The 24,337-nt window shown below is 32.0% G+C and overlaps 2 protein-coding genes across 3 annotated transcripts in view; both read left to right on the top strand.

Annotated features, from left to right (window-relative positions):
* Positions 1–3,115: 3,115 nt before the first annotated feature.
* LOC107029710 (myosin-11-like) lies at positions 3,116–10,904 on the top strand. The gene is made up of 9 exons (XM_015231152.2): positions 3,116–3,449; positions 4,603–4,800; positions 5,033–5,155; positions 5,402–5,439; positions 5,528–5,684; positions 5,989–9,015; positions 9,104–9,235; positions 9,509–9,639; positions 10,221–10,904. The coding sequence occupies exons 1-9, from the start codon at positions 3,363–3,365 to the stop codon at positions 10,450–10,452; spliced, it is 4,125 nt and encodes a 1,374-aa protein (XP_015086638.1). The 5' UTR covers positions 3,116–3,362; the 3' UTR covers positions 10,453–10,904.
* Positions 10,905–19,032: 8,128 nt separating this feature from the next.
* LOC107031751 overlaps positions 19,033–24,337 on the top strand; it is a 9,324-nt gene continuing 4,019 nt past the window's right edge. The window contains exons 1-12 of one of the 2 annotated variants that reach the window (XM_015233219.2): positions 19,033–19,784; positions 20,745–20,816; positions 20,940–21,144; positions 21,235–21,343; positions 22,560–22,652; positions 22,768–22,860; positions 22,993–23,085; positions 23,180–23,272; positions 23,356–23,437; positions 23,555–23,614; positions 23,728–23,780; positions 23,901–24,067. In XM_015233219.2, the coding sequence (XP_015088705.1) occupies positions 19,185–19,784; positions 20,745–20,816; positions 20,940–21,144; positions 21,235–21,343; positions 22,560–22,652; positions 22,768–22,860; positions 22,993–23,085; positions 23,180–23,272; positions 23,356–23,437; positions 23,555–23,614; positions 23,728–23,780; positions 23,901–24,067 (1,720 nt within the window). In that variant the 5' untranslated portion in view covers positions 19,033–19,184. The remainder of the gene's footprint in view (positions 19,785–20,744; positions 20,817–20,939; positions 21,145–21,234; positions 21,344–22,559; positions 22,653–22,767; positions 22,861–22,992; positions 23,086–23,179; positions 23,273–23,355; positions 23,438–23,554; positions 23,615–23,727; positions 23,781–23,900; positions 24,068–24,337) is intronic. The other variant, XM_015233221.2, reaches the window with a different exon arrangement.

The raw sequence follows: 24,337 nt of genomic DNA, 5'->3' as shown, positions 1-24,337 counted from the left end.
AGTGACAAAAATTGTCTATGGATAATTTATATTCTTTTATAGTGATTCATGCATGAAGGTTAAATCGTGATTATTAAAATGTATCCAATCCAAAATAATTAATATTTTAGCTCTTAAAAGTTTGTCCAAAATAATTAATATTTCAGAAAATTAAGATAATATTTGATTCTTTTCTCAAATATGTTCTTGACACATTCTAATTGAAAAAAAAAATTAATTTATATCAACCTAAAAAAGAAGAAATTCATAATTAAGGCATTTGATAATTTAATAAATTAATCATAAGAAAATAACTAAATAAAAATTTATGATAAAAGATTGACAGGTCATGTGATCTTTGTTATTTAATGCGTCTGCACGGTTTAATATTTCACTCATTTATTAACATGATAAAAATATATCTGAATAATTATTTTTTCTCCCGTATTTTATATCCAACTTTAAGTCGTTTTCTTTACTTGAACGACTATCATTAACTATTCAATTATTTTTTTATCTGAACTATCAACCCTTATATATTAAAACACATTAGCTGATAGTTCAAGTAAAAAAATGAAACAACACAACTGATAGTTAAATTATGAAATTCTCGTAAAAGAAATAATTTAAATATATTTTCGATCCATTAATTTTTAATTCAACTCATTTTGATCCGCGCATAACAATATTAGATAAAACCATTTCGAAATTGTTTCAGGTTTGGCTTAATCTTCAAGTCTCCAACTCCATCCACCAGCATCATTGCTAATGATGTTTCTTGATGGTGTAAATAAAAATTTATAAGTAATTAATTTAAATTATAGAAAAAAGCTAGTCTTTGTATATATATATTTTTTATATTAATGATAATGCAGTGGTTGTTGATTAATTAACAAACATGGACTTATGATGAGATTAAAAGCTAATAATGTATGATGAAGAGGAATTAGGTAAATTATTATTATATATAAAATCATCGAGAATAGACGATTCGATTTTCGATATAAAAAAATTTGATAGAAAGCGCTTCAGCTTTTGATAGGAGCTTTATATTGCACGAATCTGAATCAATTAAAGTTTTAACAAAATACAGAATATTAGCTATATACGAGAGTAGTTTTAACCAAAACTATAATATTTAAGAAATTAATTCTAATATGTACTAATTTAACTCATAAAATGAAAAATTATGTCTTAAGAGATAAAGTTAGAATTTTGAATTTGTATATTTTGAATTTAAAATACAATTTAGTTTTCTAATAAATTATTTATACATAAAAATAACTTTGAATCAAAATATAAAATTTAAGATAAATTTATAAAAAATTTATCGATCAAAAATAAAATTATAGCTCCGCCCCATAATGCCATTGTGCAAGAATAAAGAACAAACAATGTTATTATTTTTTAAATTCTTAAAGAGAAAATGACAAATTAAGATAGGAAATGTTAAAACTCAAAGAAAAATAGAAATTATCGCCAAAAACAATATAAATGACAGCTATTATCCAAATCACATAGTATATATAGAACATATCATTACTATCAATGTTTTTATTGATTAAAAATTTAAAACTAGTATCACAATAAAATAATTTCTTCTCCTTAAATTATTTATCGTGATTTTCAAAAATAGTTATCTCAAATTATTTATTTATTTTAAAAAATTTCATGTTATTGTCAATAACAGCTGATGAAAAGAGATGATTATATCTTAAGACAAATAATTTTTTTAAAAAAAATTCACAATGAATATTTACTTAAAAAGATAAAAAAAATACGATAAATAATTTAAAATTTTTGTGCCATACTAATTACTACTAATCTTTAGTGTAATTGTATATATATCTATATTTGTAATTCCCAATGTGAGTTATTATTATCAATATATATATACATACAATGTGAGTTATTATTGTCTATATCTATGTTATGCCACTTTAAGTTGTAACGTAGTTATTTTATTTGTAACTTCCTACCAAACTATCTTTTCAGAAATTAAGATGGAAAATAAGATGCCCACTATTTTTTTCGGAACAAACTTATTCGTAACGGGTGTTTATATCAAACTAATTCATTTTTTATTTTACGTGATTTAATAAAATAAAATATATGTTAATTAATTATGATTAATTAAAATGAACTATAAATTTAAACACATGACATGCATATATTAATTTAATGTGAACACTCGATGCAGATAAATTTTACCTTTTTTTTCAATTATGAAAAAAATAATAATCTTATTTTGTCCGTGACAATAATTTTAAATTATAATTAAAAGTTGAAAGATAATTTTGAACATTTTAATTGAAAAAGGGAAAATATATTTTTTTAAAAAATTTAAACAAAGGAAAGAAAAAAAATGAAAAAGAAAATTAACTCATTTCTTGCCTTTAACGTTTAGCTTACCCACCCATAAGGTAGATAGACATATAAATGATTATTTCTTTATTTCTCCTTTACTTGTTAGGTATCTTTGTTAATTGAGAAAATATTTTAGATTTTAGTTTCGAATATCAAGTTATCTTTGTTAATTGAGGATTTTATGTGCAATTTAAATTTATAAACGAAGTCAGAATTAAAGTTTGTGAGATTGAAATTTTAGTTTATTTTGAGATACTAGTTCCATTATAACGATTCGTACATATGAAATGAATTTTTTAAAGATAAAAACTAGGTTTCGCAAACTCGCTTTCGATGCTCTAGCTTCGCCCTGATCGAGTCCAAAAACGAGTAACAGATACTGAATAAGTACCTATAAAAAGAAACTTCTTACTACGTTCTCCTTTGATCATTTTTATTTGTCTTCTGTACTGAAAATAAATCCCTACTTTTACTTATTCAGTTTGAAAACTCAACAGATAATTTACTACTTTATACCTATTTTACCCTTCTTGTTATTAAACACTATTTATTTCCGATTCATTATCCAATGAGTTGAGATGACTTGTAATAGTCAATGTTGATATATTAAAAGGTATACGTTCATCCTATTTTTTCCAGACTCTACACTGATTATAATGTTATTATTTCGTAAGAGATGTGTCAAGTCAAACATGAACCGAGAGAGTATTATAAGATGACTCTTTTATTTGAGTGTCAAGAAACACAAATTCCTCAATTTTTTGTCCTTTCACTTTGTACAGTTATAATATAAAGTTTTTATAATAAGCTCAAATGCAACATCATACAAACAGAAAACAATATAACAACCTATAACAAGTTCATTTATACAGACCAATTAGCTAACTTCTCTATTTTTCTTGTTTCTTGATTATATTTTCTCTTGATTCTTATTCTGTTTACAAAATTAGTATCATTTATGTATCATATTTCAAAAAAATATTAAGACATTAAGGTGATAAAAATAGAGAAAAAAAATGTTCAAATTACAGAAGCAGAATAATAAACAGGACAAATCAGGAGAAAGGGTTGATTTCAGATTCTCAAATTTTCAACTACTTCAGGTACTACCTTCTCGTAGTTTCTTGTTCTTCGATTTATGTTATTTTCTGTTGTTTCTTGTGCTTCTGTTATCACGTTATTATTTTGTTGTTGTTATTGTTCTGTATTTTCTTGTTTCCAAAACTACTTTGAAAAATGTTTTTCTTGAGCTGAAGGTCTATCAGAAACAGTCTCTCTGTTGTTGTTGTTGTTTCAGACACAAATTTACATTTTCTATATACCCTTTAAATTTCTTGGTAAATAAAAATTCAGTCTTTTGTTCGATTTCTATTATTGTCTGTTGTTTTTTTTGGATAAAGATTGTAGCTTTATAAAGGGTTTGAGCCAAAGCTACTGAGTTTTGTCGAATTTGTAGATAGGCTTGTAGCTCCGTCCCTTGTCGGTAGTTGATCATCATGTTCATAATATATGGTAATTCTTGAATTGAGAGGATGATCATACAGTTAATAGGATGAAAAATAATTTAATGTAGTTATGTAAATGCTATAGTTTCAAATTTATGCAGTATCAATAAACTATAATTTGGATTTTCCAGTAGAGTTTGCTCAGACTCTTCAAAAATGTTGTTGCAACCTTGTCGGATTCACCAAAAAAAAGCACTACTTTTAAAGGATCCGACACACAATATAGGCGACATTTTTGAAGAGTCTGAGCAAGATAGGTCCGGTTTTGTCAGATTCATCTCCATTTCTGTTTACTTTAATAAAAGTTTCTAGTATTTTATTTTCAAATACAGTCAACAGTATAGTGTATGGTATGTTGCTCGGACCCTCCAAAATTGTTGACGTACCCTTGTCAAGTCTTCCAAAAATGCATAGGTTTTTGAAGGATCCGACAATATTTCTGAAGAGTCCAAGCAACGTAGTCTGGAACTAGCAGCATTTAGTCTAAACATCGTGGCTGATCATCCGTAAAGACCAGTTAAAGCATCATTGGCTCGGTCAGCCTTTAATTTACTTCAACTCGCACCAGAGTATAATCTGATATATGTAATGCCTTACATAGAACTGTTTGATATAGTTCTATGTTGGTTTAGTTGATTCAATTGTACTAAAGAACTCCCGTTACGTGGTTTCTTTTAGCTTATCGATAGCACAATGTATCGGAGGTATTACTATGGTTGTTGACAGTTGATTATGATGTTGTAATGTATAGGTACCAAAAGGATGGGACAGGCTATCTTTGTCTGTAATCTGTGTAGAAACTGGAAAGACAGTAGCAAAGCTAGGCAAAACACTCGTGAAAAGCGGAAGCTGTCAATGGCCAGAGACACTTTTGGAGTCCGTGTGGATTTCACAAGACGATTCATCTCTAGAGCTCGAAGAATCACTCTACAAGTTCGTTGTTTCAATGGTATGATAGAAATCCTTGTGTTTTGCTTCGAAAATCTGTTTCATTGACAGTAATATAATGTCATAGCTAGTTTCCTTCAAGTTCATCTCACTTTCTAGCACGTTTTATTCGGTGGACACCCTCTTTGTAGGACTAGAAAAAACTTAGGTGTGTACTGAATAAAACGTGTCAAAGTTTAGAACGTTTCAAGATGACTTGCTTATTCAATTTCTTAGTTGTTTCTGCAACACAGGGCTCTGCTAGATCTGGTCTACTTGGAGAGGGAATAATTAATCTAGCATCATATGTTGGTTCAAGAATGTCTTCTCCTGTTTTGGTTCCGTTAAAGAAATGCAATCAGGGAACAACACTACAGGCAAGTTTTATGATCGATAAGTCCTTTCCCCCGCCATTTTTCTCTAAGGTATTGTGGTAATGTTGCTCGGACTCTTAGAAAATACACCTGAGTGTGTTGAATCCTTCAAAAGCTATGCATTTTAGAGGATCCGATAGGGGTGTGACAACATTTTTGGAGGGTCCGAACAACATAAATAGAAATATGGACCATGTAAAAACTATAACTTTTCGATTACATAACTTCTTATCAAACTTATTTTTACAGGTGAAAATTCACTGCCTAACACCAAAGAGTAAATTCAGGTATTATATGAATCCCCACTTCTTCATCATACTAAATAAGGTAAAAGTGAGATCGCCATTTAACTCAATACTCGTTATATACTTTCAGAGATGAATTGAAATCTTCAGGTTCTGGTGTGAAAGAGCATGTTTTAGATCATGATGTTGACAGTAAATCGAACGAGTCTGGCAACTTCTCTGCTGGGAGTGATGTGCTTCCATATGATCCCGGCTCAAACTCGGGTCCAAGTAAACTTGAGATCAAGGTACTAATGCAAATTCTAATCCATTTTGACTGTTTTATGCTGAACTTGACAGGTTTGTTAACTTTTCAAGTTAAAACTTCAAATTTAGTAGCATGATGTGAGCAACAGTGAAGTTGTCTCTGTATGACTATCAAATCTTTTGACAATTGCTCATTTGATGTACTTTTTGCTATATTTACATTACATTTTAGACATTTTAATCTGATATCTATTTGATTTTTGCACTGAACTCGGTTTTAAGTAGTAAATTCTCTTCCACATTCAGTGTGTTGTGTGGTTGATTTACCTGTTCATTTCATTTCAGGAGAGAAGTTTCTCGGCATCCGGATCAAATAACAGCTTTAGCTCAGCTGAGAGTTTTACGCGAAAAGAAAAGTTCCCTTCCAGAAATCACTTAAAGAATGAAGGATCCAAGCAAGTTAGAGCAAGTCCTGACCATACTTCACCTCAGAACGATCATTTCATCGATGATCAAACTGTTTCAAGCCGATCATCATATAATACAAAAGCCACGATTTCTATGGAGCATCTGCAGAACAACGGAAAAGATTTCACAGCATCTTCTGTGACAAACTCAGGCTCTTCAAGAAACCTTCTGGAGGCTGCAGAAGATACAATTGAAGAACTCCGAATAGAAGCCAAGATGTGGGAGAGAAATGCTCGGAAGCTCATGCTCGATTTGGACATACTGAGAGAGGAATTTGCGTCTCAGTCGAAAAAGCAAGCAGACTTGGTGATGGATCTCTCAGCTTCCTATTCAGAGCAAGGTAACTTGAAAAGAGAGATTGAGAATCTCAAACTGATGTTGCAGGAGTCAACATCGAAACACGATGTGGCAGAGGATTCGATATTTCAACCGAGAGGTCAGAAGGAGGAACTGGAAAATGAAGTAAGACATCAACAGGAGTTCAATGCAAGTTTAGCCTTACAACTAAAAGGAAGTCAGGAATCAAATATCGAGCTCCTCGTACTTCTTCAGGAGCTTGAAGAAACTATAGAACAGCAGAAAGTGGAAATAGAGAAATTTTCATCTTGGAAAGAATCGGAAGAGACATTGCAAAGAAGTGATCAATCCTTCACAAAGCCGTTACAAGACAAGAATCATGAGCTTGAGAGTGAACAGACAATGAACAGACAGACGGAGAATGGACACTCTGAGGAAGCTAGTACTGAGCTAATAAGAGATATTGAAGCATTACGAGAGAAAATACAGGAGCTCGAGTGGGATTGTGCTGAGCTTACTCAGGAAAACCTGGATCTTCTGATCAAGTTTAAGGAGTCCGGTAGTCGAGCTAGTGAAAAGGAAAACTCCGAAGACTTCACTCAATTAGTGAAGCAGCTTGAAGTAGCTTTCCACCATCTAAAGAGACCGTGGCATAAAGTTTCTTCCAGTGTGAGTGATCAGTGCAAACATCACCTGGAAAACTTGGCAAATTTGAACGAGGACGGTGCAAGGTCTTCAAAACTATTGACAACCGGCTGTGTCCTTACGTATCTGTTTGACCTGAACAATCTCTTGGAAACTAGAATAGTTGAATGCGAGGAATGTCTGAAACAGCATGAACAGGAGATCCAGGAGAGAAATAGAAAGCTGGAAGATTACGGTCTTGAGGTTCAAGCACATGAGAGCTCAAAGGCAGAACTACAAATGCAATGTTCCGGTCTACTAAAAGAGTTGGATAAAAAACATTCAGAGTTACAAAGCAACGAGGAGGAGAAAAGGCGCATTTTGGAGCATCAAAGAGAACTAGAAGGTAAAGTATCTGGTCTTCAAAAGGAAAAGGATCAGGTGGAAAAAAACCTGAAAATCGTCTCGAGAGAAAGTGCCAAGACCTCTAGCTGCTTGGATGATCTGCAAAGTGATTATAAGGAGCTCAACAATAACATGAATGCTCTAGTTTCTGAGAACAAGCTTCTGAAAAGAAAACTAGCACAGCTCGAAAGTGAAAAACATACACTGGAGGATCAGTTTGTAGGATTGACAGAGAAGAATGAAAATATGGAAGCACAAATTAGGCTCATGACAGTTGAGGGAGAATCTCGTCAATCGGAGTTGGAAGAATCCAAGTCTGTCATAATGAATCTTCAAGAAGAAATTGAGAAGATGGAGAGTGAGACGAAAATGAGCATTGCTAATCTCAAAGAAGAATTAGAAGACATGCAGATCCTATGGTCACAAACTCGAGAAGAATGTGAACATCTCATGAATGAGAATGAAAAGTTACAAGGATCTTTAAAAAATCTTCTTGAAATGGAAAGGAAGAACGTGGAACAGGACGAGCATCGTATGCAGCTAGAAGCTCAACTGCATGAATCACAGAAAAGCTTGTCTAATAGCTTGATAAAGGTTAAGGCTCTTGAAGAAAATCTCGATTCAATGTGGAAAGATTTTTCCTTGAAAGAGGAGAAACTGAATGCTGAACTAGACGAACTCATTCAAGAGAACAAGAACGAAACTGAGAAACTCGTGCAACAAGAAAGTTTGTCTAATCAGAAATACTCAGAGAAGTTGATGGAAGTTGAGCGCCTCGAGAAAGAGGTAGAACAACTAACCAAGCAAATTTCTGAAATGGATGAGGAAAGGAGATTAGCCACTGACACTGTAAACGAAGTTTCCAGTTTACGTGCTGATAAAGAAAAGCTCGTATCTGCGCTTGATGACTTCAAATCAAAATGTACATCGATTGAGAAGGAATTTGCTGCTTCAAGACAAAGTTATGAGAAGCTGATGGTTGATCATGCAAAGATTTTGAAACTTTTACCAAATTACAGGGCGAATGAAGAAAAGCTTAAGACGTCTATTAATGACCTTGAGTTGCAGCTCACTCTTTCGCGTTATGAACATCAAAAGTTTCATGAAGGAAGTGCTAATCTGAAGTTTCAGCTGCAGAAAACAAAGGAGCTTCAGGATGAAGTGTTCAATCTGAAGAGTGAGCTCACAGAGTGCATATCCGAAAAGGAAAATTTAGAAGCATCACTGGAGAAAATATCCGGAGATTTTGAAGAAATGAAGGCTGAAAAGGCCTCGTTTACTAGCAAGATCTCCAACTTACAGAAGGTCTTATCGGAGTTGGAGAACAGCAACAGAAGGAGAATTTGCTTGGAAGAAAAAGTTGAGCAAATGGAAAGTGAGTTAACTGAAAAGGAGAAATTTTTTGCACAAGTGACTGATTTGAGAACTGAGCTTAGTGAAACTAAGAGAGACAATGAGCAATATCGGCAGAAAATATACAAGATGGAGGAGGAGAAGGATAATTTCTTGAAGAAAGTTCAAGCACTCGAAGCGGAGGTGAAAATGATGGAGGAGGAGAAAAAATTATACGCCAAAAAGGTTAGCTTATTTCAACGTTTTTTCTTAATCCTTTTACTGTTTTTCACATAAACGCGGATGAATGGCAGAACTTTATGTTCTTTTGCAGTTTGAACAGAATGATACTCCAAAGAGCAACAACAAGTACACTAACTTCAATAGAGCACCTCAAAAGCTTAGTCAGTCCCAAGAACTTCGGGTAGATCGACTTCATTCAGATCGCAAAAGTAGTGAATCAGAGGTACCCTTTATTCCCTTCTATTCATTTTTCACCTTTGAAGCAGTATGCTGCTCAGACTCTCCAAAAATGTTGCCGCACCTGTATCGTATCCTTCGGACAAGCACTACTTTTGGAGGATCGAACAAGCACCTGACAACATTTTTGAAGAGTCTGAGCAACATAGTGAAGCACAATATATCACCAATGGGCCTAGCTGGTCTTTTGAGTTTCAAGTTTTCCCTGTCAAATGCTTAACTCCCTTTTTGCTCTTTCAAAATACTTTTGTTCATCCAGGGTGAAAATAGTTTCTCCGACAAAATTACTTCTTCCGTTGAAGTGGATTACTTGGCTAGAATACAATTGCTTGAGAACAAGCTTGCTGAAGCATTAGAGGCAAATAAGAAGTACAAAATTCAGCTTCAAAGGTATGTTTCAATCTCTTGGAATTTAAATCTGTCGCATTATTAGTTTTTTCTTGTTGCTCGCGGGGGTGCATCATCTACTTCAAATACAAAAAACAAAAAAGAAAGTCATTGTATGTATAGTGTGATTTTCAGGTGAAGTAGCTTCATTGAGTTCGGATGAACCCCCTTCCGCCCTTTAGCTGTGTTTCTGCAGACAGGACCTTAAAAGGGCTATGCTTAGCAGAAAATAGCTATGCAAAACATGCTGAACTACGATATATCTACATGATATGTTATATAAGCTATCGGAATATTTATCAACGATCCATCATCTCAATATAGAACTTAACAACCTTACTTCAACATGTTATGTTCTATAGGCTAGCACCATCTTATCCTCGAGCTCTAAGGAGACAAGAAACGAAGTCTGGTTGATGAAACAGTTGATTCCTTATAAGGTCACTCAACTTAATGAAATTACCTAGTAAAGTCATTTAATACAACACATTCACTTAGCAAAGATAATAGAACACCTGCATTGTTTAAGTATGTGGAACGAGTAATGTATGATGTTCGAGTCTTTTGAGCTGTTATTCTTGTAGGTTCAAGACTGAGGAACGTAGAGGACATTCACCGGCTTCCAAGAAATCAGAAGGGGACAACGAAATGGTGAAAAGGTTCGAACATACAAAGGCTTTACTAGAAACAGAACTAAAAGACATTCGAGAACGATACTTTCAAATGAGTCTTAAGTATGCTGAAGTAGAAGCACAAAGAGAGGATCTTGTTATGAAACTGAAGGCAGTTAAGAGTGGAAAGAGATGGTTCTCTTGAATCACGACTAGCATTCTCGCGGAGCATTCATCCTAACCTTAGGTAAACCAATCCACATTTTCACATTATGTTGCTCGGACTCTTCAGCAAATGTCTCCTGATACACGTTAGATCTTCCAAAAGTACTACGTACATTTTCTGAGAATCGATCTAACACAGGTGCAACAACATTTTTGCAGAGTTACGAGCTATATAGTCTAGCACATTTATTACCATTGTAATTTATTCTCAGAATAACTAAAAGCAAGATATAGACAATAAAAAATTAGAACCAAATAAGATTGTTATATACAATGGCAAGGCATAGTGGATATTTTTAGACAAGAAAGTACACACTAACAAAAGTGTGATATTATTCTCTATGTATAGTAAAACAACATAGTGACAAAGTCAGAAATTTTATTAACGGTATTCAACCGTCTTCAAGATTAATATATGTGTATGTATGTCAAATTAAAATAACGTTTGATCTATATATATAATATACTTTTTCGAAAAAGGGTTTTCAATTAACCATCTTCGACATGCTTAGTAACCCCCCCCCCCAAATATGGCACTATGGCGAAGTTAGAAACTGCTAATAGTGTTCAAGATTTAATATATATTACTATATCTCGCGGTATATGTTATTAATAAAGAAAACATATCTTTTTAATATGAAATTATAATTCTTTAAGAAAAGAAAATGGAAATGTGTACTGAATATGCCATAGAATGTGCTGAATTATATGCTGGCTATTGATGTCAAGATTAAGCCACAAAGTACAAAGCCAAAAAAAAAAACAATTAGGAAAATAAAGAAAGATATTTGAGTGAAAAAAAAAAAGAAAAAATAGTACATATTGGAATACATAAACATATAAATATTATTAACATAAGTATAAACTATTGTACTTTAGGAATATTTGATTGCCTTTTGTTTTGGCATAATACATAACTTGGCTTCAAACTATAACTTCGACCTCCAACTTTCATAATGCACAAACAGACACTTTAACTATCCAACTTTTAAATAAATAAACACATGAGTCCTACATGATGAGGACGAAAAATGACATGTGTGTCTTTTTGTTCAACTTTACACAAGTTTAAGTGTCTACTTGTGCAAACCCAAAGTTGAAGGGCATAAATGTGATTCGAAGCCAAGTTAAATAGCATATTTATGTATTATGCCTTTTGTTTTTTGGGTATCTAGGTATTATTCTCTAAGTAATGCTCCAAAAGCTTCCATTATTAGGTTATCAAATCTTCTTGACAGAGAGCGATTTATCTCCTTATTGAATTTATTCGAGATGAATTTGAATTAGTTAAATTGGTGAATTTATCGAATCAATAAATTTCGAATATTGAAACCGTTGGCATTCATTGCTAAATTCAAATTAAGCGTGAATACGGAACACCATGGCATTTATTGCTAAATTTAAATTAATCAAAATTCTGAATACCGAACGATCTTAACAATATTCAACCTTAACAAATATCCATGTGTCTAATATTTTCTCAATATGTAAAGAAGTTAAATTATATAATAAACACAATTTGATTTATAAATTAAAAAAAATATATATTGACCTATTAACCATTGGCCAGATATACTATATGAATCATCAAAAATCAAGATTCTCACAATATAAAGAGCATTACGCAATCAAATTAAAGTTTATTTTGGTACAAGTTTCATTAAAAAACTGTACTAACTGATAGTACTGCACATGTCACCTCAAAAAGTTTTTTTCCCCTTATATTTCAATATTTAACGCGTAGTTTGATTGATAAATAAGTTATATCGTAAAATTATAATGATGTTATTACAATATAAGAATTGAATAAGGATATAAGTATGACTATTTAGTGAAATATTTTTATAATATAATTTAAATTTCTAACTCAAAACTTCTAACTTGTATTATGTTCATCATATCACATTTGTTGGTTATACAAAGTTTAAACTACTTTATTTTAGTTATCTGAAATTCCGCCATGTGAATGATGATTTCATCCTCTTAATTACAATATAATAAAAACTGACGTATCAAAAACATACCTAAACTATCTCATTTTATTAATTTCATACTCGATCTACTGAGAGCGTGGATTTTCTATCCGAACTATCATTCAGCGATTCGCGAAACACACTAGATGTCGACTAGACCTAATGTTTGTCTAGAAATGTTTCTAGGTGCATCTATCCAAAAATCTTCATCCACCTGACATATATAACGACTCTATTTATCGACACGTTAATTTTTTTTAAATATATTTTTACTTGACTTCTTTAAAACCCTGAACTCTCCCCTTTCATGTCATTAAAAGAAACAACATAATTTTATTTATATAATTAATAATTTAAATAGTACTAGCTACAAAAAAATAAAAAAAGTAAAGCATGACAATATTAAAAAAAAAAGTTTAAAAGGGTGGGAAAGGAATATAAGGCCATTAAAAGAAACAAACATTTTTGTTTTTGTGTGATGTAAGAGGTATACCAATGGCATATCCTTATAAGATTCTAAACTTGCCAACCAACCCTCTAATTTTTACTCCTTTTTCCTACTTTCATTTTTGTTTTTCCTTTACCTAAAGTGATCACATTCTTCCCTACTTAAGTCACCTTCATTTGTCCTACATGAACATCACCAATATTCCATCCTTATAACTTAATCAAACCCTCTAAGGGTAGTTTTCTTTATTTTTCGTAATTTTCGTTCGATGGAGGAAGAGGAAGAACTACTGAGAAAAACAGAAAAGACTAAAAGCGTCAGAAATGATGGTTTTGGTGATGGTATTAGATGGGAATTACTATCATTCATGAAAATATTAATCTTGATTAGTGATCATGAAGATATTAATCTTGATTAGTCCCATGGTGTAAGGTAATTAAGGGCAGCTTCTATATCCTTTGGCATTTGAGTCTCTTGATAGGCTCTATATATATATATATATATATAAGAATTAAATTTATGGTAAAAAAGACTAGCATTTTATGCTAATTATTTAGTCCTTTACTTATTATTTCTTATTTCAGTATTTTTCTTGTGTTTGTAAGCTACAAATAGTTAATGAGTGTTTTGATGTATTAGGCCTAATATGGACAGAATAATAATGGTTTAGTGATGTATTAATGGTTGTGTGTGTTTTTTGTTACATGAGTTTAAGTTATATATATTGTAAGAAATTTTTACGCTATATTTTAAGTAATTTTTACTGGTTATAGTATGTAATTCGTTTTATTTTCAAGATTAGCAATTCCGTCTTTTTAAGAGGTTTACCGACGTATATCATTTGGATAAACCTAATACTAGATACAATATTCTTTATATATTTTGATGATGTATATATCTTAAACTCTTGAGCTCGTTTGATTGGAAGCAAATTATTCTACGTATGTTGCCTCATCTATATGGGTTAAACATAACATTAAAATCTCAAAAATCGAAATAAGTAATTTCATAATAAGTTATATTTCCTAATGTTATTCATTCAAATGTGAAATAAATTTAATCTAAAATCAATCTCGAGATTAGTTATTCTTTATCATGCGTATACATGCGTATACATAAATCTTCAAAGGTTAAGACTATAAAAGAACATTACGCAATCAAATTAAAGTTTATTAGTACAAATTTCTAAGTTTCATAAAAAAAATTGTACTAATTAATAGTACTGCTTGTGTCACCTCAAAAAGTTCTTATTATATTCAACAAACACACGTATAGCTTTGGGCGTAATCAAAAAATTATATGACGTCTCAATTATAATTTGAACCGTATAAATGAAAGTAATTTCGAACGCCTTTATCATTACACTTGAATTTTTATCGAGATATAACTCAACGAGTCACATATAATAATTTTTACTCTATTTGTACAATATGTTTAAAGGTTTGATTGAACCCCTTTTAACGTTACTTATTATTAGTTTCGTAATATTTTATTTGCCCCGATCCATTTTGTTTTCTGAATTTTAATTCTATTTTTTTTTTGTGCTTTATGAATTTTATATGCATACACATGTTATATTTGAGTCAAAACTACTAAATCGATAAACTCGTAAGATAAATCTTAATTCATCCACTCAATTATCATTCTTAATAACCGTTTTTAGAAAAGCATTGTTTAACCACATAGTATGTAAAATTTCACCTACAAATATCTTCTCCTCCTGTTCTCAAGTTTCAAACTCAAAATCTCTGATTAAAGATGAAAAGTTTTATATTCAGCCATGTATAAGCCTCTTATAACATAAAAATAAAAATCACAATAAATTAGGGAAATATGAACTAACCAACAATTTCTTTTACATGGTTAATAAAGGGTTTGATATACCCCTCAACTTTGTCATTTGGAGCTGATATACCCCTTGTTATGAAAGTGACTCATATATACCCCTACTTATAAACAAATGGCTCACATATACCCTTTTCCTCTAACGGAAATGAAAAAAAAGATAATTTTAATTTAACTTTTAATCATTTTTTTCTACAATATATAATCCCATATGAGTAAATTTAATCCTCGTCAAATATATTTTTTTGACTTTTTTGGTTTCAATGACTAATTTAGAATTATTATTTTGATAATCAAATTTATTTATGTTTCACTAATATTCTTGTAAAACTTATCGTAGATGACCAAATTTTTTTCTTCGAATACAAAAATCAAATTACAATATAGACAAAAAAAATAGTTTAAATTTTTTTTCTTTAAACAAAGGAATGAAAGAGAAAAATAAAATAAGAATAAGAAACTCAAATAATTATAATAAAAGAAGTCAAAAAATAATTTATGTATTAAAAAATTAAAATATACCTTTAACTTTGATAGAAGAATCATATATACCCCTAAATAATTGAAATTAAAAGTAATAAATATAAATTTAAAACTAATTTTTTTAACTTCCATTAAATGAAGGGTATATGTGAGCCATTTTGTAACGGCAGGGGTATATGTGAGCCGTTTGTATAACGGTAAGGGCATATATGAGTCACTTTCATAACGAGAGGTATATCAGCTCCAAATGACAAAGTTGAGGGGTATAACAGACCCTTTTCCCTAATAATAATGATAATAATAATAATAATAATAATAATAAATAGTTCTAGGTACAAAAAAGTAAAGCAAATGACAATATAAACTATTCAAGGGTGGGAAAGGAATATTAGGCCATTAAAAGAAATATATGCCAACATTTTTTGTGATATTTGTAAAGAGGTACCCTTGGCATATCCCTTGTAAGATTCTAAACTTGCCAACCCCACCCCTCCTAATTTTTACTCTTTTTTCCTACTTTAGTTTTTGGTTCTTTCTTAACCTAAAAAAGATCACATTATCCCTACTTAAGTGACCTTCAATTTGCCTTCATGAACATCTATCCCATTCTTATTAAGTTAATCAAACCCTCTAGGTGTAGTTTTCTTGAATTATTGTAATTTTCGTTCGATGGAGGAAGACGAAAAACTACTGAGTAAACATAAAAGACTGGGATCGCAGATCATAATGATAGTAAAAGGGTAACCGGAAAATATGGTTTTGGTGATGGTGCTTGATGGGAATAATTATTATCATGCATTTATGAAGATTAATCTTGATTAGTCCCATGGTGGAAGGTAATTGATATGTTCTTCATGGTTTGGTGGTTAATTAAGGGCAACTTCTAATCCTTTGGCATTTGAGTCTTTTGATGGGCTCTAGGAATTTAATTATAGTAGTAAAAAGAAGAGAATTATCTCAAAGGCAAGGCATATTATATATGCTAATCTTGTTTTTTTATACTTTGTTTTTATTGACTTTTTTTTTTATTTTACTAAATGTAGTATGTGTTTGTAATCTACTTAATATTATGTATTAGGCCTAATATGGCCAGAATAATGGTTAAGTGTTGTATAAATGTTTAATTGTGTGTTGTTTATGATTTGGTTTATTTAAATTAAAGCATTATGTTTTCCTAGGTTATTGTATGAAGTTTGTATTGCATTTGTGATTTGAGATTTTGTATGAATGGTTGGTAGTTGTCTGATTTCTCATTTGGTGTTCGGTATCCCTTGAGACTTGATTAGTATGAATTCACGCTGAGAAATCTCATCTATTTGATGTCTTAAAGGGTGTCCAAAAATAGCAACTTGTTATGTTAAGGGTGTTCAAAATAGGTTATTTAAACATTTCGTATATCATTTTACTTGTAAGTATGCTATTTTTTTTTTCGACGAAGGGTGTCCAATTGGACACCCTTGATACTATGTGGCTACGCCACTGGTCTTATTAGTCTAAATTCACGTAAAAAGCCCACTTTGAAGTTAAAAACATGTTTTCTACCAAATGCAATTTCATCATCAACGCTCAAATTCAGTTCTTCTAATTAATGATTAAAAAATATTTATCATCTTGTCTCAATCGTTCATGATGAAATGACCTATTTTATTATATTAGAATATATAGTCCTTTCTAATACACAAACATAAGAGTACTACCTCATGATCAAAATGGTTGCACATATCTTATGCTAATTAAGCATGGTAGAGTACCTAGTTTTTCTTCCCTTATTATGTAAGAAAATAATTCCAAATTCACTAATCACTATATTAAGAGCAAGGATCTTATAAAGTTTATTCCCTTAATCACAAGGCTACAAGTGGCAATATACTATACATGATAGGAAAAAATATGATATCTACTTAGACTTAAAAATAAATTAAATTTCTTCCTTTATTTTTCATTGGATGATAAAGTATCTTTGAAATACATTGTAAGAGTAAACATTAGATGTCACTCAAGCTAGTGCCAAAAAACATCTTTGCACATTCAAAATTTTCAAAGAATAAATATAATACTAATAATGTATAAGATAATACAATGTGGTCATTATTAAGCAATAAAGTATTAATTATTACTTCATGCCTTTGGAACAATTGATTTGATGTTAATTACTTCATTAAACTAAATACCTACTTCATTAATCATTACTTTGAAAAGTAATTGTATCACTTAATAACCAAATAACAATAAAATGTACCATAAGAAATGCCAAAAAGTTGAGTGAATGTGAAAAATTAGTAAAATCAAAATTTGACCATATTTTTTTTTATAAAAAAATTAAACTTGAGGTTGTATTTCAGATTTGGTTATTTTTTAGCTCATTTTTCACTTTTGAAATTGTATTTAAATTCATTCAAGCATGAATATCGTTGTAAATATTCTTTTGTATATTTCAACATGTCTATTTCTTTAATACTAACTTCATAACTTTCAAGTAAAGTAAAAAAAATATTTAAAATTTATGATCAAATGCCTATTTACATAAATATCAAATGGGCTTACAAATTCACTTCTACATAAAAATCAACCCAAAAAAATTGTACAAAAAGAAAGAGGAGCGAGTATATAAGATTACTTTAGTATAAACTAAAAATTTTCTATAATTAAATAATTACGATATAAAATTTATAAATTATAGCAAATATTAGATGAGACTCTAATATTTTTTAAAATGACAATTTTTAAAAGACTATTTATACACATAGTTTAAAATAATAAGTGACAAAACTTCAAATATATCACTAGGAAAAGAGTCACATTTTGTAAGCTCTTTAGGTAATGATGATTGATGAATCATATGAAATTTAATTATAGAAAAAGATTAATATTGAGTGAGTGAATAAAATCAATGAATATAATATTGATAAAAAAAATTCATATGAACTTAACTTAAAATAAACAATACCACATCATATTATAAGTTTTATTTGTTGTTTATACACAAACATTATTTTTTTAGTCAAAATTTAACCAAGACCATAATTTTCATTTTTCTCTAGTACACAAATAGAAAGTGCTTTTACAATATTTTCCTAAAAATAGAATATTTCTGCAATTGGACAGTCAGTTCAATTATTTTTTTTAAAAAATAATTATAAATTTATTAAATTAAGATATAATTGGTATTAACAACAATTAAAATAACATAGCCAATTTAGTGTGACATTATTTTATCTTCTCTATTTAATAATATTGAACACAATTTTTTTATTAACACAGTTTTAAAATGTGAAGAAGTAAACAAACGAACAAATTGACTAAGATTTTCAATATTTATAAGATGTACATAAAAATAATTCTAATCATATATAAATAATTTTATTTTCCACTTTTGCTAGCTTCACTCCCACTTATTTTACGAAATCTCTTTCCGAAAGACATAATAAAATAATGAAGTCATACTAAAAATAATAGATTGACGTGAGGTGGAACTTCGACGAATAAAAACACATTATACAAGTTATGTCATGAAATGAAAGATAATTTAAAATCCGCTTTATCTACGAATAAGAAAGCTATAAGTAAATGCTATTATGAATCTCACAGAGAGTTCGATCCTAGCTCAGGATGAATACTGATAGCATGCTTAACACATGCAAGTTAGACGAGAAACACGAGAAATGATGACGCGTGAATAAGCGTAATAACTAGTCAATAATAATAAAATAAAAAAATAAAATAACTCGATAAAATATTTTCTTCAGCTTATTATTTTTTTTATTTGCCCATATATATATTTTTTCAGATTCTTAAATATGAATTTTCACATTTTTCACGCTCTCTGCCTCCTTTACCCCACCCCCCCTAATAACACCCCACCCAATGCTCCGTCTTCTTCTCACAAATTCCTCTGAAGGGTTTCAGTTTCACTCAAATTCTCCCTTTTTCTCAGATCCATAGCTCACTTTCTCTTGTTTTCCGATGACGGCGCCGATGGCTGAGTCTCCGGTTATCAAAGCCGGAGCCGGAATTGGTACCGGTACTGGTGATCCGTGTTGCATTGAACAGGAATCGAACGGTTCGGTTCATGGCGTTAGGTTCAACGAAGTTGCTTCAATTAAGGATCGTTATAGGAATGGAGTTGTTGTGTATAGGAGGAACAAGAGGTTGAAGAGAGCGGCTAATGTTGATGGCGGTGAATCGACTGATTCCAAGTGTAATTCAGGTGTGATTAAGGATGATATCAAGGGTATTTCTGGCAATGTGGAGAGTGTGAAAGAAATGGTGGAGGTTGAAGTCAAAGAGGAGTCAACGTTGACAGTGAACTGTGCTACTGTTGCTGGGAGGAGGCTTACAAGGTCGGTTTTGAAGCTGAATGTGGAGCCTCTTGATATGTCGAATGAGAATTTGGAAGTGTTGGACGGGAAATTGATCACATGTAATGGTGCATCTCCTGCAGAAGAATCAGAGATGGAAATATCGAAGAGGATTTCGATTATAGGAAGGCCTACTACCGTTAAGGAGCTTTTTCAGACTGGTTTGCTCGAGGGCTATCCAGTTTTCTATAATGGTGGCAAGAGGGTAATGATTTTTTTTCCTTACACATCAACTCTTGCATGAAAATACCATTTTACATTATTACGTAATTAACTATGCTATACTTCTGTTTGGAATGATATGATTTAGGTTCGATAGACCAGACTGGTTACATATAATTTTGACAGAGGTTTAATAGTAGATACATATTCATTGGCGGAAGAAAGGACTGGTAACCCGCCAATTCACAGCCGAGGAATTAACACTTCAGTTATTTCATCCTATTTTTGTCCAAGCCTAGGTAGAGTTACCTGGTCCCTGAACTGGAGGGAGGTAGCAGGTACCCCATGGAATTAGTCGAGTGAATACGTGTAAGCGAGCCCATACACTACTGTTATTAATGGCGGATCCACATTATAACTTGCGAATTCACTGACCGAGTAGCTTTTATTCAGACCATGTATATATATTAAGAAATTTACTAAATATTTAATTGTCAACCCAGTTTATATTGTAGGGTCCCTATATTGTATATTAACTTAAGTTATGGTAGGAACCCATAAATTTAAGTTCTGGATCTGCCTATGACAATTACAAAACAAATAGGTCGGAAAACACTGCGTGTAGAAAGAAATTTTTGGTGTTGCCCAGTGGTCGGCCTGTTTTCTTGCTGGATAGTTATCGGAGAACCATTGAGCCAGTTTATAATATGCGATATGAATGTAGAAAACTCTGTGTGTTGAGCATGCTCTGTTTATAGAGTTATAGCTTGAACATGACTGGGAGTCAAGCGAGTTGAAAACAGTGAAGACTATGGGCATGTTTCCTGGATTTATTATTGCACTTAGCTATATCATTTAGCTTGCTGTGCCGTTTCTCTTGTCAAAAAGCTTATCTAGCTTTTCTGATCAATTGTTCCTCATGTAGTTTGGACCGAAATCTAAATATGGTCATGAAATTGAGTATTTTTGTTTTATTCTGAAGGTTAAAGTTGTCTTAATTTAGGGAATTCCACTGAGAGGAACAGTCAAAGATATTGGAATTCTATGTTCTTGTGATCTGTGCAAGGGTATCAGGGTGAGTATATGTTAATTATGTTTCTCTTTTTTACTCTTTGTTGACACTGTTAGTTGTTTGGTACTTGACATTCCATTAACTCGCTGATCACTTTAAGTTTTACACCGAATCTGGTTCTTTTAGGTTGTTCCTCCTGGCAAATTTGAGATCCATGCATGTAAAACTTATAGACGTGCATCACAATATATCTGCCTGGAAAATGGAAAGAGTCTCCTTGATGTGGTCAAAGAATGTAGGAAAGGTTCTTTGAAGAACTTGGAAGCAACAGTTCGAAGCTTCATTGGCCCGATTCCTGTGAAGGAAAATATCATATGTCAGAATTGCAATGGTGAGTTTTCTTATGTGAACTTGAATATGGTGACACATTTTCGCCCAAGTACAAGAAATGATCTTTTTCTTGATTTTTCATGGTGGCCAGGGTCTTTTGCTGCAACTTCAGTGGGAAAAATTGACCAAATTTGTGATTCTTGCATAATCTCTTTAAGATCAGAAGCCACTCCATCTCAGTCAATAAAAGTTGAAGCTGGGTATGTATGATTACATTTATAATTTTGGGTGCTTCGCTAGACTCTAATCTTCTTAATACTCCATCAGATTTATTTTATGTGTCTTAAGTCTCTTAGTTTGACTGGCATGAAGTGTTAAGAATGTAAAGGAACTTTCGAATCTTGTGGCCTTAAACTAAATAGCTTTGGCCCAGACCCTGTATATGTATCAAGAAACTAAATAAATATATATGAATATTTGACGCTGAATAGGGATGGCAATGCGGCGGGTGCAGGACAAGTTTTAAGCTATGCGGGCGAGGCGGGTTTAAGGCTATGTCGGGGCGGGGCGGGGGGGGAGGGGGGTTGATATATGAACAAGTCCTTAGTCAACTAAATTAGTGATTTAATCCTTCCAGCTTGCATGCTTTGTTTTCTGTAAATATTTAAATATGGGATGTGGTTGTTTATCAGTAGTAACATTAAATTAAAGAGGTTAACTAAATTGTAAATGTCTAATTTTGTCAATCTTAACGTCTACATGTGTGCATAAGCACGTGTCGCTTAATTGTTTTTAGCAATTAACAGTAGATGAAGACAGTGACAGATCTTGTTAACCTTGGCTTAAGAGAAGAGTGAAGTTCTTTTCTCTATGTGTGTAAGTATGGATTAGTATATTATCAATTTACAAATATTTAAATTGTTAAGCAAATAAAAAGACAAAAAAACTTATGCGGAATCCCTGCCTCATTTCCTTCCCTAACAGTGAACTAGTTATAATTGTATATTAACTGAAAGACGTCGTAGGAATCCATAAACCTCAAACCCATGTCTAAGCGAAAGGCGAAATTGTATAGGAAGAGCATGGTCTATAAAATCTATTTGGCGTGACTGCTCTCAGTTGGCTTTTAGTATTTAATGCAACAATGCTTCTGATAAATGGAATCAAACTGGTGCTTGTCATGAACTTAAAACTATTTATTATTCTCTTGGAAAAGTGTCATGGATTTAATACTTTTAGTTGCATCAACTAAAGGACTCTTTGTCACAATTCATGTGTCCTTATTATTGATATCTTTTCGAGAGTTGAACTTATGGTTTTTTCCTGTAAGCATTTACTTGATTTCCTTTTAGGAATAGTCATGCGGCAATTTATATTTCTTTTTTGTTTGTATAGATGTGTTTGCGTACTCAGAAGCTCTCAGTAGTCTCTGCTTTTGTTGTTATGACATTGCTGATATTGTTTTTGCAAAATTAGGATATCTAATCCTGTCCTGAACATAAATTCTTCTGAAGCTTCAACTGCGTCAGATACTTCTCTAAAAAGGCGTAGAGGAAGAAAAAAGAAAAAGTTGGTATCTTTTTTGATTGACTAATTCTGCTTGATTTTGCAAGCAATGAACTTTTTCAACATGGCTAAATGGTTTTGGAAACATGTAATAATGATGTTCTGTTATTGCTTTAAGGCCTGTCGAAATATGTTCAAGGAAAAAGTCCCTTAGAATATCTTCAGCACATACAATCTCAGGAAGGAAGGATCAATTGAAGACACCAAACAAGTATGTTATGATACTCAATATTTCTCTGTTTGATATTTTCACTTTTGCTTTGTCTGCAACATCAAATTTTCTGGGTAAAAATGCTAAACTTTGCAATCTTTCTCTTACATACTTTTATTTGGAACCATCAAGGTTATCCAATCCTGTTCTTTCTCCACACTCAAATGAAGCTGCCCCGATGTGCAACTCTTACAGAGATAAAATGCAGAGCAAGATCTCAAAAAAGTTGGTGAATATTTTGGCTAGTCAATTGCCACTAATTTTCTTTTATATGAAATATTACCTCTCACTTGTATGGTGCCTGTATTCTTTAATTCAGATTGTCAAAATCCATTGCAGCTTCAAATTCCTCAACAATTGGTTCTCTTGGTGTTTCAGTACACTCTAGGACCCAATGGAAAATTACAAAGAAGTTGGTACCATTCCTCTGACATTTGTTTATTCTGGATTTCATCTGTCAGCACATTTTCTCATAGTCAGTGTCATTGCATTTAGGGATCAGAAAATGCATTGGTTGGTTTTTGAGGAAGGTGGACTGCCCGATGGGACTGAAGTTGCTTATTATTCTCGTGGAAAGGTGCCGAGCATTCCCTTTTGTACCCTTTTCCTTAGTAGTTGAGACATATTATAAGTACTAGATGCTAAATATGGTTTGTTGTGACATATTTGTTATTTGCTCATTTATCATTGGCAGAAATTGCTTGTCGGTTATAAGCAGGGATCTGGTATAGTTTGTTCTTGCTGCAACTCTGAGGTACAATTCTTGTAGCTTGCATAATTCTTCCAAAAAATGAAAACCTTGGTTCTTTGTGTAGGGTTTCGTAACCGTAATGTAAGGCATAATGATTGCTTTCCTGTCATGGTTAGGTTAGTCCATCACAATTTGAAGCTCATGCAGGTTGGGCGTCGCGCAAAAAACCGTCAGTGTCATTCTTCTGTTTAGCTGTTTTTCAAGGGATCTTTATCCTCTTTAGCTAGCTTACCTAGTTCTTCTGACACATACCCATTTAGATGTTTAACATTGTCTCATGTCTCTGCAGCTATGGATACATTTACACTTCAAATGGAGTGTCTCTACATGAATTTGCTATGTCCCTATTGAGAGGTCGTAAGTCTTCTGTCAGAGACAGTGATGATCTGTGCATCATATGCGCAGATGGTGGAATACTGGTGCTTTGTGATGGATGTCCAAGGGCCTTCCATAAAGGTTAGAGTTGCAGGGCCTTCCTTGATATATTTACCCAACACTTTCTTTTGTGCATGTTATTTTTCCTGTATGATGATTAAGACCATCAAATTCTATGTCATCACCCCATGCGTTACTTAGCGTTTTTTTTTAATGGTTTGGAGGGGTGTGGGGATGGAGGAGGTGTGTAGGGCCAGTTTATGACAATTACTCACAAATTTGTGGTCTGGCATTAGAGCACCAAGTTAGGCATTGGGACACAACCCCCTTCCTCCCCCACTATTTTTCACC

This window comes from Solanum pennellii, chromosome 9, assembly GCF_001406875.1.
Source record: "Solanum pennellii chromosome 9, SPENNV200".
Classification (NCBI taxonomy): domain Eukaryota; kingdom Viridiplantae; phylum Streptophyta; class Magnoliopsida; order Solanales; family Solanaceae; genus Solanum; species Solanum pennellii.
The sequence above is the reverse complement of the archived record's forward strand: the minus strand, read 5'-3'. Positions and strand labels throughout refer to the sequence as shown.